Source organism: Erithacus rubecula, assembly GCF_903797595.1.
Source record: "Erithacus rubecula genome assembly, chromosome: 8".
NCBI lineage: Eukaryota > Metazoa > Chordata > Aves > Passeriformes > Muscicapidae > Erithacus > Erithacus rubecula.
In genome coordinates, this window is record NC_136659.1 from 21,379,185 (window position 1) to 21,397,712 (window position 18,528).

The following is an 18,528-nucleotide window of genomic DNA, read 5'->3' on the forward strand; positions in this document are numbered from 1 at the left end:
TAGTGGGAAGTCCATTTTTTTCAGAGCATGTAGGTGGCTGTGGGAGGGGATCAGATGATGTGGAGCTGCACTGGTAGCCAGCTTGTTTCATGACCCAGCAGTAAAACACAGTAGATTCTCTCTTACTTAACAGATTAAGGAGCAAATACATGTCTTGCAAGAGTAGTTATTTCTAAGCTAGTTAATAACTGCTGGGTGTCCAATTTTTATTTTCATTCCTTTTAATTTATTGAAATTTCTTATTTCATTGTTCTTGCTTCTAGAGGAGTGGTTATAAACTGATACTCATAAATTCAAAAGCTGTGATTTTGCAGAGCTGTGAAGTCTTAGGTAAGATTAGTAGTAGTATTGAAAAGCTCTGACCATTTTGTTTATTAGGAAAGTTGTGGTTGCTGTCAGAGAGATTCTTCTGACAGCCCTCTTCTCTTCCTACCACCCCACAGCTAAAAGTGAGATAACTCTAGATTTCTACATTCAGAGCAGATAGAAAGTGACTTTGTATATAGGAAGATAGATGCACACAGAAAATCCACTATATATTGGTATTTTGAATGGAGATTTAAAATACAGAGAGTCTGTAAGGATATTTTAGAACTGGTGAGGTATAAATGCTATGGGGGTATCAGACACCTAAGTTCTCTTGGGCTTTTGACTTTGAGGTTAACATAAAACATTTAAGTTGCTGGTCAGGCTGAGTTCTATCCCATCTAATGGTGTTAATTGAATTCACCTATAGTTACTGAAGCAACTGTTTCAAATTGAAAGTTGTCTAATTCTTACTCTCTGGATGTAAACTAATGTCTAAATATAAAAGGTAAAAAAGAGCTTTTAAATAAGAATGATAAATAAAACCCACAGTTCTCCTAATCTTTCTGTCTTCCAAACTTAAGACAGGAAGAGAATCATTGTGTTTGCAGCCCAGATAAAGTCAGCAAGAGAATATCTGTATTACACTGACAGCAATGTAGACCTGCACAGCCAGCTGAATACCAGTGTGGCTCTGCCAGCTCTGACTTCATTGAGTGTTAACTCCTTCCTGGCATGGCAGGGACATTTGTACAACCAGATTGTCCATCTCCTGAGAGGTTGACAGATTTCTGAGATAATAGTGAAAGGCTTATATCTACTAAAACTGTTCTACATAAGGAATTACCACTTTTTGCAAAGAGTTTGCAGTGTACTTAGCATCACAAGAAGGATTAATGGGCGTCCTCACAATTGAACTTCAACCATGTGTTTAAAATTAGTGTAATATCCTCTCTTTAAAATGATTTAGGCCATCCAAGTCCAACACAGCTGTGATGGACTCAATGACCCTGATTTTCCACACTTTGTCTTCTTTTGTCTCTTCAATTCTTTGTCTCCTCATGAGATTTGTTGTTCTTATGTATGTACAACTTCACTATAAGATAGTCAAGATAATTTGCAACTTATACGATTGATGTTAATTATTTTCCAGTTTCTGTTTTCCTGGGATTTTTTCCCCCTAAGGAAGCATAAAATTACCTTCAGAAAACATAAACTACTTACAGTAGAAGCCATGAAAGTAGTCCACGGACATGGAAGATTTCTGTGGTCAGTGAGACTTGTTACTTTGAGCCAAGGAATGCTGTTCTATGTACTAATGTGCATTTTTGTGGGAAGACTCACTGTTTATCCATTCCAAGATTTTCCCAGAGTTGCACATTTTTAGGACTTAGGACTTCAGATTCATAATGTTACAATTTCCTCCTCATTAAAGTCTTTGCTTCCGCTGACACAATGAAGTGTGGTCCTGCTTATTTGTACTAACTCTCACATTAACAAATCACTAAATACTTTCAAATATTTTAAGCTTGTGCAGAAAATTAGGGCCATCTTAACAATTGTTTCTTATTTGAGTTGTGTCAGAATAACAAGGTGCTAACAAAGTAAAGGATGCTCTCCCATCACATACTGACTTCCATCATTCTTAAGAAGCAATTTGTGTTTTCTGGAGTAGTCTACAGACCCTCAAAGCATCAGACCAAATTTTGAAATGTGTGAGAGTGGGTTTTAGCTTAGACAATGGGCTCATATTCATTATGAGTTCATGTTGATCCTCAGAGATGACCTGAATTTGCAATCTTTATATTTTTCACTCTCCATGTGCAGGTAGCTTTATCTTTCTTTTCTAAGCTTTCTTGCTTTAAACTCACTCTAGGTGACTTTTTTCCCCAAATATATTTGGAAAAGTTGAATTGGCACACCATATGAAGTGTGAACCTGGGGAGGGAAAAGCTGCTTTGCTGCTTGTCCTCATCTCTGTAACAGAAATCAAGGCTTTTCCACAGCTAATAAGCATAATGTGATGAAGGCAACTCTTCTTTATGTTGCTGATGAAAAACATGATTTTAAATGAGCAAAAATGAGAAACAGCTAACTTTTTTGAGGTTCAGTAATGTATTGCTTATAGTACTTGTCTTCACTGTGACAACCTTCTGGAGAATTAAATCAGTTTTCATTCCTACAGAGCAAAGTAAGAAAAATAGTTTAGGTTACCATGGAAGCTAGTGCACTTAATCTAACAGGAGAAGGTAGGCATGTTGCAATTTTTTTTATTCTGCATCTGGGCTTCTGAATGCCAAAGAACAGATGACAGGCAAACTGGAGCTAACTCAAGCAGATTTCTACAGCAGTTTTTAGCAACTGTCTTGAAAAGTTTTCTTTTTACCTAGTTTGTACTACTTTTTGTAGATAATGGTATTAAATCTTATGGTAACAGATTTAAAATCAATATAATATATAAATATATATTAAAATATATAATATATTCATCAAAGTTCTTAGAAGTCATTATAAAATAAATTGAAGGTAAGCCAAATTTTGCTTACTTGAAATCCAAATGACTGCCACTTTAGGAATTGCAGGTGCACTAAATAGACAGCTAACAACCACTTGCCTTGAGTAAAGAACTTCAACCCCCAAAAGTCTTATCTCAGTGCTGTGGCTTGTTCTGCCAAGGGTCTGGTGCCTTCTTGTGAACTGTGGTGGGCTCATTCAGAGCTCCCAGGGAGCAGCTTCGTGCCCTTCCAGCAAAGGGAAAGCAACATCACTGAGAAATAAAAAAGGAATGTATTAATGAAGTGATAGTCAGATTAATCACAATGCTTATTGTAGTTAAATTCCTCTTATTAATACAGAGATGCCTGTAAAAATAAATTCAAATGTTTAGTCTATTAATCACACAATTCTGGAGAACAAGTGAAGATTATGGTCGTGATTTCTCCCTGAATTGCGTTGGTAACAGTCTGTGGTCAGACAGTATTAAAACTCTGGCTAAAACAGACATATTTCAGTGAGACACTGGCCAGTTGTAAATTTTGAAGTAGTATCTATAAGCATTTAATCCCTCCCCTATCAGGCAGAGGATCTTCCATGCTGTGAGCAGTGCCTGGTCACATGTTTGTGAATGGCTATCTGTTCACTCTGACCTTGCACACAGAACACAAAACAGATGTCTTTGCCTTTTGCCAAGTTTCTTGCTCACAATTTAGGAACAATTCCACACGCACAGGGAGGTTTTTGTTAATTTCTTTCAGATGAGGGTAGAGCACTTCATGTTATGTAGGAATCTTGATCACCTCTTTCTACAGAAATAAATATTAACAGTTGATCATTCCTGTCACTTTTATAAGAAATGCTGCATCTTGTTAGAGCTCTTTGGGGAAAAGCAGCATGTTACTCTGTAAGAGCTCTGCTCTGCATATTTATATTGTTACATTCTGGTAGAGGACTTCTGGAGACACAGCTGAAGGTGTTTGGTGAGAAAAGATTGATAGAAACTTGATGACTGGCATTGCTAAAAACAAGACTTGCTAGTTTCCTCAGTAATGTGGATACTTCCAGTAGCCCACAAATTCCCTGATATTGCCAATAATCTGAAAATGCTGAACTATTTCAGCATCTTGCAGAATCTGCTGAGGGTTCTGTTAGCCAAGGAGAACCCTGCATGGGATATGAAGACACTCAAACAGTTTCCCTAAATTGTATAGAATTTTTAAAAAATTATATTCAGTAGTTTATATGTTAATGAAGGCTTGCTGCCCAAAATTAGCAACTTCCCACTGACTTTATCTTTTTTTGCTGGTTTTACTTTTTTTCCCCTTAATTAAATGGAATTTAAAACTAAGGTATCAAAGGAATTACTTTTCTCTTCTGAGACAGAATAGTAATAAGCCTGTGAACTAAGCTTGGTGAGACAGGTTTTGGTAAAAAAGAAAGTCACAAACGTAAAGTATTATTCTCCTGCTTGCCAGAGAGAGAGGGATGACAAATCATTTGTCTTTCTCCTAACTTTCTGAATTTTAACTGTTAACCTGTAACCATTTTTCATGACAAAATCTTGTATAAAAGCAAACATCTGTTTGTAGAGTGCCTTTTGTGTAGGATAGCACAGAGATGGAAGGAGGATCCTAGCTGTGACTGCTATTTGGAAGTCAGATTGCAAATCCTGTGTGTTCTAAGGGGAAGGAAGTAACGTGCTGCTTATGATCTCCCAAAATGTACCCAGACAGCTGTTTGGAGGTTTGATTGCCTTGTGGGCATGACAGAAGCTGCAAGGTGAAATAAGTTATTCACAGGAAGAGAGGAGGTGTTTTGCACATTAATTAGTATAAGTCTTCCACTGTCAAACCATGTAAAATTCCAAATACACTCTGGAAAAGGTTGTCTTGATTTGCATCTATGCCAACAGTAGTAGGGGTTGCAAATGAGTGTTGTAAATGAGTCCTTTTGTGAAGCAATGGCAGTCTCTTTCTTTTCTTGAAAAGTGAAAAAGTGGATTAAATTAATCTGTCCTGACCTAGTTGGACTTGGTGATCTTTATGGGTCCCTTCCAACTTAGATATTCTGCAGTTCTGTGATTTATCCTTGGAGCTGCTGTTCCCCAGGGTGGCCGTGGGTTTGCACCTGCAGTGCAGATACCACCTCAGTGCACTGTGGAATGTGTTTGTTGGCATTTCAACTATTTTGCTGAAAGAATTACAGATGGAATAAATTTCAAGTTGTATTCCAGAATTTCAGTGAGACATCCTCAGCTGTTGGCAGCTTCTTTCTTTTCGTTTCCCTCCTGTGCCTGCCATCTTTAACAGTGTAGAAATGTCTTCAAACTCCCCTTTGTCTGCTGTGTGTTCCATCAAAGGATCAAATCAGAAGTAACTGAATCCCTGGGAATATTCAGGCTGTACTAGACTGATGTAGAGAAAGGGTCAGGAAAGCACAAGTCCTTTCCAGTCAGCCATTCAGCATGTACCTGACCAAACCCCAGCAATGAATAATGCAAAATACAGATTGTTTCATGGGCCACAAGTAAAAATTTTCCATCACAAAATGCTTTTGGTTTAGAGAAAATAATTTCCTTAGAACAATTTCTTCAGATGCACTTCTTTTTTGAGATTTGTAATGTGGGTTAGTGTTGAAGTTGCTAATATTCTTTCAAAGTAGAGCACTGCCTTCCCTAACAATAGTGTTACATGATTTTGTGGCAGGAAGTTTTCTCTGGTAGGTAGGTGAGTACAAGCATCTAATGCCCAGCATGTGCAGTGAATGGCAGCAGGTCCTGGTGCTCCTTTTGGCAGGGAAAGTTCCTGGTCTCATCCTGAGTACAGTGCCAGGATAATGAGGGAATCTCTTAATCCTGGGCTGCAACAGGAGCCCAAGAGAAGGGGAGTGTGCTCTGCCCATTTACCTGAACAGGTTTCTCCGAGTTTCTGCACCTGACTGCATTTCTTTCTCTGTTGGGTGATTTTAAATATAATCTTTTGGTGTTTGTTTTTTGCATGTAAATTGCACTTTTAGTATTGTGAACAAAATGGGGCCTTTGTATCTTTTCAGATACTAGAATTTTTGTATGAGAATACTTTTATACTTTCTGTTATTCTAGAATAAAAACATTAGGAAATTAAATAAAAATGTGCAAAGAGTCTGGCTTTCCAGTTGATATACTGGTCTAGATTATTTAGGGAAGTTTTAGGATATTTGCCTGCAATATATTTCACAGCCTATAATAAGAAGTAAAACATTCAAAACTTTTCCTTTCAAATACTGTTTGGAATTCCAGAAAATCTTGCTATGGCTACAAGTGAAATTTTGTAATGCCAGTGGCTGGAACCTCCTTGAAACCTCCTCCTTTTGCTAATAGAACTCATTACAGGAGGAAGTTAAGCCTACGTATCTCAAGGTGCAAAACAAAATTGCCTAATATTACCTAAGTAACAAACCAGTTCTAACACTGTGAAAGCTGTTCTTCATCTCACATTCCTGCCTGAGGAAATTTGAGATGAATGTCAAGATATAACTACTGTAATGCTGCCCAGCTATTAATATTAATATTAATGTCAGCTCTAGCCTCACAGTGAATCCATTTTCTTGTCTTCTCTTTCTGTTGATTTTTCTAATATGAAAAATAATTCAGATACCCTGCTTTATTTACATCTGGCTTTCTTCATGCTTTTCACAACTCTTGCATTTCTTTTCTGCTAATTTCTTTCTTTTGTCTCATTTTTACTTCTTTTTTCTTTCAGAAAAATTTGAAACATGGAGTTTTAACATGGACTGGAAACTAGTCAATTATTTACCTTTATCTCTACTTAAAAATGTCGGTGTCAGCAGTAACAGGAGAAGGGGAACTTTCTCAGGAATGCTGCAGGCAATGGCAGAAGATTGAGGTCACTAAGACTAGGAAAGAGCAGCATTTACAAAGGGCCTGAGAAATAAAATCTGCACCAGAAGTCAGATAAAATTGTTTGTTTTACATTCAAAATGTCAGCGACAACAACAATAACAGTTGGTTTTAATTCTCTTTCAGCAACAAGAGCAAGACCCGACCAACCTCTACATTTCCAATCTGCCTCTTTCAATGGATGAGCAGGAGCTGGAGAACATGCTGAAGCCCTTTGGGCAGGTTATCTCCACGAGGATCCTGCGGGACTCGAGCGGGACGAGCCGCGGTGTCGGCTTTGCGAGGTGCGCCCGTGGTGCTGGCCGTGCTGGCAGCCTCTGTCCTGTGTTTGGCTTGAAAATGCTAGAATAGGTGGGAAGGGCAGAAATTACTGAAAATGATAGTTTGTAAAGAGAAGGGAGATTGAGGTGGAGTTATCCAGCAGGGTTTTGTTAATTTTTCTTTTGGTAAAGCTGTGTCTCGTCTTGCTTAGATGGTGAAATCTGAATTTGTTGCTCTTACTGGACAATTATCTGGAATAAGAATTCACTCTAAACCACTTCCTTCTCTTTTCTGTACTTCTCCTTTCCTCTCTATCCCTGAACCAGTAAGCAAGAGTTGCATGATGCTTCACAGAAACTTCTGTAAATTTTCTGGCTTGAGAAGTTTGAATCCCAGGCAACAGACCAGAAGGAAGAACCTTCTTCCCCACCCCCACACCTTTTTTTTGTTTTTCTTTATTAATTCCTTGGAGAAAATGACCTCATCATTGCCCTTTGAATTTTCAGGCTCATTAACATGATGTCAACTGGGAAAAAAAACATTTTTGTTCACTTACAGTAAACTTCATCTTAAAATATTTGTGTGCTAAGACAAATATCTCACCCAAATCAACAAGAGCAAATATTTTCCATAAATTAGTAGATACCTCCCAGATATTATGTCCTTATGAGTCTACTGCTTGTCTAGTTATTTTTTCTGGGATCTCTTCTTCAAAAAGTCTTTTCTGTGCCATTTTTAAGTCCTGCTTTAAACCTAGTATAACAATCAAAATTTGGAGGCTTTAAATTGAAGGTTTCCATTAACAAAAATAAGAGCATGCTTTGAGCAAAGAATTGGGATTCTCAAAATATGTTGTAAAACCTCTGCAAAATCAAATTTCAGTAATTCAGATGTTCAGCCAGTATTACAATAGTTCTGTATTTGAACAAATAGCAGTTTCTAAAATTAGTGCACAGAAAAGAACTGAACAAATTTATCTCCCGATGAGGCCAAAATTGTTAGGGATTGGTTTTCCTGTGAATTGGTTGGGGAGTATTTCATAGCACTGTGATTTTTTTTTTTTTTTTTTTTTTTTTTTTTTTTTTTAAATCTCTTCCACCCAGCAGACTTCTGACCCCCAACTTTATATGCTTGTCAAACTTGTCAAGAAAGTATAACAAAGTAACAAAATTAGAAAAAATACAATAATTTCAATTATTTAAGAGTAAAAAACTACCAAAGTTTGGGTTTTGCTAAAATTTCTTCCTGTCCCCTTTAAAAACATCAGTAAGTGTTTGTAATATTTTTGGGGCAAAATTGCCTGGGCATTTTAATTTCATTAGTATGCATGTGTTTTGTAGGTAGCTTTTTTGTACTATGAAGAGTAGAATCCACTAACAGCCACTCTAAAATTCAGTAGGCACTTTGAATTCATTCAGTCTCTTCTCCCTAAACTTGTTTACCACCTCTGCTTTGATAAGTGTTATGGTTGGAAATATGGTAGGATATATTTTTTCTGATATGGCTGGAAGTATTCTAGAATCATATAGAGAAGTCAAAAAGACTTGTGTGTATTGAAAACCTCACTTGTATTGAAGATATTAGAATAGTTTTGAAGTATTTTTCAATTGTTTCTCTATTATGCATTTTGTGTTTTATATATACATTCGTGAAGTTTTTATATAAATGTTTATTTATATACGTAAGTTATAGAATAAGTATCTAATTAGACCTTTTTTCATTCTACAAGGGGAACATTTTTCTTTTATTGAAAAATTTTTGAATAAATATTAATTAAAGTTAAAATTTTCTAGAAAACCTTTAGACATTAAATAAGTATTTTAACTTCTTGCCTTTGGGAGACTTTTATTAAGTTAATAGGGAGTAATGTATTTTATCAAGTCCAGACGTGGTCTGAAACTAAATTATATTGTTTGTTTCATGTGAGACAAAAGAAAAATTAGATTTCTTTGATGCAGATCAAATAATCCAGAACTTCTGAAAATTCCCTACGAGATATTTTTGGAATCATTAGGAAAATCTCTTGTTCAGTCTGGCTTTTTGGTGATATTGGTTGTTATCTATGTTTGTGTTTTGTAACCCAGTGCAGAAAGGATATCAGAATTAAAAAGATACCAAGACTTAGTAATTTTTATTCCTGGTTGTTTGCTGCTGAGGCCATTGGCCCAGTTTGTGGATATGAATTACAGAACCTAATGAACAAATGAAAATAAATTATCTGTTCAGCATTAACCAAACATCATCTTGCAGACAGCTGCAGAAGTTCTTCTTCTAAGGTGCATTTTGTTGTGATGGCAGCTCTCAGTGGCTGGCTGTGACTGAGTCTGAGCTGACAGCTGGGCTGGCACATCCACGCTGCAGGTGAGGCTGCAGCCACAGCCTCCAGGGCCTCTCCCAGGCCAGCAGGAGCTCTCCAGCTGTCTGCCCAGCCTGTTCAGTCCAGCTCTGACAGCACAAGTGCACAAACCTGTTCAAGATTTTGGATGCATTCTCAGTAGCCATCGCAGCTATGCCAATATTGGCTCCTGTTTTGAACTTGGGAACAATTAAGAGCCAGGTGCATCATTTAGTGGAGATGATGTGTGTAAGCTAAAAGCTGCCAAGTCAGTTTGGGTCATGCAGTCAGGCAGGTTTATATTTGAGTTTATTACCATTAAACTGTACAGACAGTTCTGAATCCTCTCTTAAGAGTGGCATTAACCTTTGCTGCATGCAGCATGTACAGAATAATGTTCAGTTATGAGTGAAAGTGAGTCAGTGCTTCTGCTTCTTTCAAGACAAGAGAGGTTCTTCAGGCAGCTTGGACAGCTACAATATAATTTCTGAACAAGTAAGAGTATTACTTTGAGTTTGGCACTGTCTTGGGTCTCAGAGTGCATAAAATGTTAATTGAGTTTGGCTTTAACTTTCTGAAGTTATATGTTCTTAGAAAACATCTTCTCCATTGTTCACATGTGGGGAAGCAAGCCACAGTGAAGAGGGAAAAAGCACAAAATATGATTTGAGAAAAAGCAAGAAATAAGCTTTAAAAAAATCACAAACATGGGAATCTGGTTGAGTGTTTAATTTATGTAAATTATTCTTTATTTTCTTAGGATGGAGTCAACAGAAAAATGTGAAGCAGTGATTGCTCATTTTAATGGAAAATTCATAAAGACACCAGCAGGAGTTTCTGGTATGTTGCATATATTTCTTACAAGATGTATGAATGGGTTACTGCTTACATGGTGGGAGCCTGTTACACTGATTGTTGTATCTGGCTTCTCATTTAGAGGCAGCCTTATTAAAATTAAACTGTGTCTTTTTGGATGGCTTGCTTGCTTGCTTGGAACACAGTATATTGCTTTTCTGTTGTAAACCTTTTCTAGGAATCTAGTTCTCTCCTAGCAGAGAAATAAGCAGCTAAGATGCCAGCTATGTACAAATTTACATCCCATGTTATTCCAGCTGAATTGAGGAAGCAAATATCTGTATCAGAATTTGGCTGATTGTCCATAGACAGGTCTTTTTTTCAGAGGCAAAAATGGGCTGTTTCTGTCATTTATTGATTTTTTTCAAAGTATTTTAAAAAAATATTTGTTGAGAAAAAAAATGGAATCTGCAGCAATGCCTGGAATAATCATTCACTAGGGAGCTGCACCTCTCAAGTCAGTGTAGGTTTTAAAGTCCTTCAGGAAAATGGAAGGAGGTCAGCATAGAATGCTGCTTCTAGAAACATTGTGCAAGGCAAAATTCAGAGAAGGCTTAGTACAATTTTGTTGTCACACCAAGTTCCTCATCAGTTTGTCTGCTTTGTCAGCATTGTTTCTAAGAGACAAAATGTATGTTCCATGAATACTGAAAAATGAGGAGAGGAAATTCAATGCTGCTGAGTAAAATAGAAAGTAAAGAGGACAATAAAGAAGGAAAGAATACATGCCTGACATTCCAGGCAGCTTTCAGTAGGCATTTTATTGAGAACCCCAAGTGGGAATTTTACAAAGTGCTGATGTGGTTGCTGAAGCTGCCTTTATCCCACTGGTGAAATGTCCTCTGTCACTGAGAGGAGGAAAGTGGCCCTCGGCAGGCAGACAGGAATGTGGCTTGTTTAGTAAAACTCCAAACATGCCTCATCCCTGGAAGATTGCTCCAGTTTGAGGCAGTCTGTGCTGCTGTAGGGATGGAAAATGCTGCAGAGCACAGGAAACCACTCCCTTCAGCAAAACTAATCTAATGCAGTGTTTTGGCTTCCCTAGCCTTGCACAGGGATTAATTGCTGATAGTATTATTTGTTTAAAACTTTGTTACAAAGTTTTGGTAAATTTAAGCACATTGTTGCATTTGTTACTTTAGCTATATTATAATTTTTTCTTTATTACATTTAGTAAAAATGTTACAGCTTGTCTATGTATAAGGTACAGTAATGACACTAAGGAACTGTAACAGAATCTCCTGTTAGTGCTTTTTAGTTTGTTAAATTTTATTTTCACTTGCATTCTCCTGTTCTCAATGAATGAGCCATCAAGCATATAATTCATGCTCTGTCTCCAGTGGGTCATTGCTGAAGCTGGAGTTGCACCCTCACATGATGAGGTTCATCTGGGTTGAAATAAAAAATTGCTGCATGGAATTGTAGGAATGATTTTTTTTTAAAGACCCTTGATTTTGTTGTATAGGATACAGCCTCAGCTCTGTTTCCATGCTCCTGCTGTGAAATTTCATTGCTCCTTTCAAATAATTTTATGGAGTTCAAACTCTTCCCAGAGTTCCATACCAATAGCAAGCACCTGTCCAATAATGCAGTCATATTAGAGAATTCAGTTTATGCATAATAGTAGACTGCAGTCTGCCAGAAAGTGAGGCAGAGTCATGGGGCAACTGTGATTTTGGCTACCTGCACAGAGAAAACTGGATGGGAGCAGGAAAGCTCTTGAACAAGCAAAGATTAGGGAACTGTTTTTAAATAGATTAGTGACCATTGGGATTATAAAAGATCAAGTTCAAACTCATGCAAAACAAAATCATAAAACCAAATCCATGTTTAAATTAAAACATTGTGTCCTAGAAACTTGGCTAAAATCAGCGATGGGAGCTGGCTCTAAAAACAGTGTTATCAGGATGAAGAGGGCAGGAGAGATGGGCCTGTAATGAAATAGGTGTGGGAGGAAGAACATTTGTTCAACAAAAACATGCTTCTATAATGCAGCTTTGTTATTCTAACTAAGTTTGGGCTTTAATGGAAAAATGGGTTAAACAGTTATGGAAAGCATAAGTGAAACCTTCTCTGGAATATAAGAAGACACAATGAAAAAACCTCTAAGAATCTGGGAAGGCCAAGGATTAACACAGGGTGGTCACAAAAGTGTCAACTCCAGAGTTGGGCGAGCTAAACCAAGATGTAACTGGATATATATAAATATATTTTAAATAAATAAATAAATAAAGCTTTATTTAGCTTAATGAAATATATTCAGTATTTAGTGTCCTTGTTTATCTTCAGTGAAGAAGAAGAAAGGTTAGCTCAGAGAGTGATTTCAAATGCACTGCAAGTTGGTATAATCCTGAAACTCCTAGGAGTGATGTATTAGTTTCACCATTTGGCCTTTTTTCATGTGATTTATTGTATTAGTTGGTTGTATTTTGTTGACTATGACTTCTCCATTTTGTCAATGAAAACCAAATGCAAAACTTTAATTTTTGCACTTAACTATTTTCTCAACTATGATATGTAACTATTACATGATTGCTATAATTTTAAAGTAACTTTAGTGTTTCACTCTCCTCCTTCAACAACTATTGTTTTCAGTGAGGAATGTAATATTTAAAGTTTTTCTATTCCTCTGTGAGATGTATGCATCATGATGTGGAGTAAAAAGACCAGGCTGGTATAAAGAGCAGGTATAAGGATGAGCAGTGAGAGCAGAGCAGCAGCACTTACCCTTCCTCCTCTAAAGATGATACTCTGTGTTCACAAGCTTTTACTGTTTTGTTGGATCCATAGTGATTGTAGAAATTATCCTCTGGGCAAAATCTTGAAAGGCATCTCCTCCCAGTCATCGTAGCATGTAGCTGTTTGGTGATACATGAAAATAGTTATATAAATAATTACCTAAAGCAGCTGTGCTGTAGAATATGTGAGTTATGTGCAAATCTGAGTGTATTTGTCTCTCTTACATTTAAAATGAGAAATATAGAAGTTAAAAAGTTACAGGAGTTTTATGCCTGTTCTGTAGGCTTTATGGATTATTTAATATTTCTTTTATTGAAAAAGAACTTAGGTGATTTTGGTATAAAGGGTGTAAGGTAGAGAGGATTTTTGCTGAGCAGCCCATGCCATTTTTACTTCCGAAATGGCTGGCTATGGTGATGATTAAAAAACCAGAAATTATCCATGACCCTCCATCTCTTCCCACTTAGGTTAAATATATTGGTCACTCAGATTCACTTTTAGGAAGAAAATTGAGTGTGGAAAAGCCCTGCTCCTGCCTGCATTCTTGACTAGACTAGGAAGAGGTCCACCAGCAATGATACACACTATGGTTTGAAATGGTCACCTTGGACAACTTTCTAGTGTGGGGAGGAGTGAAAATGGAGCCCTGAAGTAGCTCAGTCTTCTGTCAGTCATATTCAAGTGTTTTCTAGTTTCTTACCTTTATCCAGCACTGACGATCTCTAGTGAATTTAAGCTGCTTGACCATAAATTCAATTTTTCATTCCATTATCTTTCACAGATCCTTTAGAAAAAACACATGAACCAGAGCCTGAAGACCACTGCTACAGGGTATCAAGGGCTGACAGTGCTGATGTTACCCCTGGTTGTCACATTGAAGGCAGGGAAATGAAAATTTCATTCCTTTGATGGAGACTCTGAGATTAGCTCAGCTGGTCAGAGCATGGTGCTAAGGCCCCAGGGTTGTAGGTTTGATCCCTGTATGGGATATGCACTTAAGATTTGGACTTGGAAAATGATCATCAACTATGAATGTTTTGTGACTGCTCTAACTCCCATAATTTACAATTGCTTAGTTTTAAGAAGCAACATAGGAATAGAAGAGAAAGATGCTTCTTAAAAATCACTCAAATATCCTTCTGTGACAAATTATTAAACCTTGTATAAATTATTAAAGCAACTTAATCCTGAGCATTATGTTTAAGTGAAGACCAGGATGGTGAAGAGTATAATATTTAATTTCTCTTTAAACATACAAGCTACCCTCATCTTGGGTTGCACAATTTCTTTTTTAGTTCCCACGGCCTTTGGCAAAAGTTTCTAGCTGTACAGGCTTGCTCTATCATTAAAGTGATGTTTTAATGTCAGAATTCATTAAGTCACATATGCTTTGCACTAGAAAATAAGCAATGAAAGTCTCTAAAAGATGCAGTTTAATTGAAAACTGACTAAAAGAATAATATTTTTCAACTCTTTTGTTGTATTTTTCAGTAACAGAGAAATATTTGAAAAGTTGATTAAACTAGCCATGTAAAGTCAAGGGTGTAAACTCAAGGTCTAACAAAGAACATCAGTTTTGTTCTTACATTTATAGTATCACTTGGTACAAATTTGGGTAGACACTGAACCAAGACAAACAGAATTGTAATGTACAGATGTGCACAAAGCGTCTACAACAAGGAAGAATTTACTCTCTGGACTAATATTGCATTTACCTCTCCTGTAAAAACATTGGCCCTAGAGGAGAGTGATTCAGGGCAGGAAGAGATGGTCAGCACTTTCCATGCCCAAGTTTTAAAGCCCTGACCTGATGTTGAAGGCCAGGAAAGCTCGTGGCTACAGCTGCAGCTCAACAGGCTCAACCTGCAAACCATTGGCAGTGTTGGTTTGCACTGGCTGTCAGAAGACTGAGCATGCTAAAAGTGGTGTCCTAGCTGCAAAAGCTTGACTCCACTGTAAGTTGTAGCCTTTTGCATCAGGTACCTCTCAGCTGTGAATGCAACTCTGAATATTTGTACTCTGCCTTTGTCTTGCACATACAGGCAAGTCACTGAATGATTAATGATCTGCTTCATCACTGGGCTTGCATAGTTCCCAGCAATTAAACAATAAAAATGACTCTCCCTTCCTTCCTGTACTACAAAAGATTGCTTAACTGGTCTGTGGGACTTTTCAGAGCTTTTTGTTCAAATATGTATCATATGCATGCTCTTATATGCAAGAGAAAATATGTTGCATATTCATGAAGAGCATGAGAAAAGGTAAGCTGAAGAAATAAGGTTGAGATTTAATTTTGAAGAGAGTAAGGTCTATGTTCATTCTTTGGTGGAAGGGAGATCAGTAGGTCAAGAGAAACCCAAGAAGGTTTATCTCCTTCTCATGACCCTCCCTGCAGTGCCATCAGTCATTGTGTTGTTCAGGAATGAGCACAGTGCTGTGCAGGTCACAGGTTTGGAGGAGCAGCCAAAAACTGCAGTTGGGCTTTCAGCTGGAGCTGTCCCCCCTGTCAGCATTCAGATCCTGAAGCAGAATCAGGGAAGGCAAATGCTGTGCAGCCTGCTCACAGCAGCTGCTGGTATTAGGTAGATGCTCTGTAGGGTTTTTTTAGCATGAGTTGGAGCATTCACAGCATTTGACATCTTTGGGTGCAGTGAGGAGCAGGGGAAGGTGGAAGGTCAGGGAACAAGGGTTCCCATGGCTGGGTCTGTGTTCAGTAAGATGGAGCACTGACTTCCAGTCAATCACAAATTGATGGCTTTTTAAATGTTTGGGTTTCTTCATTGATGCTGGTTTTGGATATTATGTATGCAAAATCCAGTACATGTGTATAATTCTTACTCTATTTTTTTCTTCCTCTTTAAATTTGTCAGAGAATCTTTCAGCACAACACAGAAGTTTTTTAATCGTCTAAAATGTAGCTGTTTTGAGTTATCTACTGACAAAAAAAATCAGGTTTATTCTTAAAATAGGTTTTTATGAACATTTAATTCAAAGAGTTGGACAGGTTTACTCTGGTTTGGTTTTTTTTTTTTTTAAATATCTTTATGTTGAGACAATGATGGGAAATAATAGCACAAATAATGCTTCCAGGAAAGTTTTTTTACAATTCATTGTGGGGATTTTTAATGAGAGCATAATGCAGTTTTAAATAAAGCATTTACTACCTGTGAGTTCTATAATATAGAATGACAGGGCTAGAAACTTTTTTCTTATGTCTTTCTGTACTGTTCTCATGCCAGAGAAACTGAATTTTGAAATGAAATTTTGATTTCATCCAAAATTTTATAGTGCATATTTTGAAAGTCACATATGTTCCTCACAAAAGTACATTTTAAAAAATAATGTATAAGTAGCCAAAATATTCAACTTGGAGAGGAGGTTTTTTTCATGTAAGCCAGTTAACTTCAGTATTTGGACATCCTCTCTCAGTGTCCAATGGATTTTTGTTTTCCACGCTGCCTAAAATCAATCAAAATAATTTCAGACCAGAACCTGTCAAATGTATCCATATTGGCTAACTTATTCTGAGATCACCTCCTGCTATTTCAACAGAACTGTATGTGGGCTAAAATGCTGTGTGCATTTACAACCAAGGTTGTTTGATATAGCTTTTTATAAAGCAACATCAAATCATCCATCACCATATTGATATAGTACCTTCTTGCTCCAAATATGTTGAAGCAGAAGTTGCCTCACATGATAGAAAACCCCAAAGCAAAACTCAGTTTTGGGAATGCCAGAAATCCCCTCAGAAATGCAAGGTTTTGAAGACAATATTTTCCAGTTTGTCACCTACTTTGGGGTTTCTGTTATTTCCTTGTTCATTTACTCCATCGTCCATAGGTCTCCTATATTTTTCCAGTGTCATTAGCCTAACCTTTTCCTGGTTTATTTTATTATTATAGGATTTTAATTACCATTCTCTGAAGGATAATACATTTTAAATTAATTTGGTTGTCATGTTTAATGTTATAGTCTGACACTGTACAACAGCACACAGTAGGAGAGGTCCAGGTCTGTGACCTGTGGTCAGTGCTGGAGATGAGATGGGGAACCACACACCAGTTCTGTCTCCCTTTTTTGTAGAGAAGGCTGTCAAAAGATGTGTCATGCAGGAAGTGGATATTTTTCCAGTAGAACCAGACCTAGTGTTTTAGGTGTGACATCCAAAGCCAGGGATGACTGAGCCATTACAGCTTGTTTTGTGCCAAAGTTTTAAAAGTCAAACTCTTTGTGAGGTTGTGCATCTCTGAGGTTTTCAGTACCAATCATCTTTTGCAAATGCAGACAGGGTGAAGAGACATCAACACTCACCATGATTATATTAATAGCTTTTGTTGAAAATTTTTCTTGGGGTTATTTTTTTTGCAGGTGACCTTCCCACCCCATGTGTTTACTCTGCATTTGGAAACTTGTATGTTTTCAGGTCCAGCCATGTCTCCTGAAGATGTTTCCAAACAGAGAGTGACTGGAGGAGTGTCATGGTAAAGCTTAGACAGCTCATGTGTCAGGAATTATTGGCAGAGAAGCATTTACATCCAAGTCTTAACAGTGCTTCCACCCTGTGATTAGGGAGGGTGTGGTGTGATGCAGCAGAGCTGTGCTACAGCCATAGATACTTGGAAATGTGGAAGCTGAGAACAGGGAAGGAAAGAATACTATGCAAACTTTTCATTGCTTCAATTCTGCTATTAAAAATGGAATTAATGGTTAGGATTGTATTAGGAAAAATAATAAAAACAATAACAATAAAAACAATAAAGTATGGTGATGCCATTTCATGGCAGTATAAAAAATCCAAAAGGACAATCTTGAAGAATTTCTGTTTGCATTGGATGTTCTTTATAGAGCAGAGAGAAAATAGGAATGGGCAATTGTGGCATTTTCTTGGTGCAAGGTGTCAGGAGATAAACGTGCTCACTCTCCCTTGCTAGTTGGAGTAGTGGATGTACTGTGCCCCCTCTTCTGCCTGTTCTAGATGAGTAAAACACTTTTAAGTTTTGGGACATTACAAAAACCTTCAAGGGGTGGGGAGAATATGCTATAGACTCTTGGCCAGAATTTTTCTCTGTCTTCCTTAGATATACTTCCAAAGAGACAAAGCTCACAATTCAGATTGCAGTTCTTATTCAGCCCAGACCAAGAGGCACATGCTCAGGATATACAGACCATGTTTCTTTCCAACAGGTTTTACAGGAGTAGTTTAAAATGTGAGACATTCCAGGTGCTCTGTGTGTGGCAGCTGTCTTTGTGCTATGTTGAACAGTTGTTGATGCTGTAGTACAGCTCTGTGTTATTTAACTGTCATGTTTGGAATATAACTTAAAATCATACCTCATTTGGGGAGTTGAACACCTGTGTATGAGTGCTACTTCAACTAATTTTTGCTTTCTTCCCAGTTCCTGCAGAACCTTTGTTGTGCAAGTTTGCTGATGGAGGACAGAAGAAGAGGCAGAATCAGAATAAATACATACAGAATGGGAGAGCATGGCACAGAGAAGGCGAGGTGAGACTTGTAAGTCCTCCCTTCAAGCTTTAGTGTGGGTGTGCAATAATGAATGCTTAGGAAAATGATAGGCATTGAGACTTCTTGGCTTGGGTCTTTGGCATATTAAAAATGTGCAGCAGCTCTTACCTG

General features: G+C 37.4%; 1 protein-coding gene across 3 annotated transcripts in view; it reads left to right on the forward strand.

Moving 5' to 3' along the window:
* RBMS1 (RNA binding motif single stranded interacting protein 1) overlaps positions 1 to 18,528 on the forward strand; it is a 140,355-nt gene that overhangs the window by 108,097 nt on the left and 13,730 nt on the right. For 2 of the 3 annotated variants that reach the window (XM_079311595.1, XM_079311597.1), the window contains exons 5-7: positions 6,827 to 6,984; positions 10,057 to 10,136; positions 18,290 to 18,405. In XM_079311595.1, the coding sequence (XP_079167721.1) occupies positions 6,827 to 6,984; positions 10,057 to 10,136; positions 18,290 to 18,405 (354 nt within the window). The remainder of the gene's footprint in view (positions 1 to 6,826; positions 6,985 to 10,056; positions 10,137 to 18,289; positions 18,406 to 18,528) is intronic. The other variant, XM_079311596.1, reaches the window with a different exon arrangement.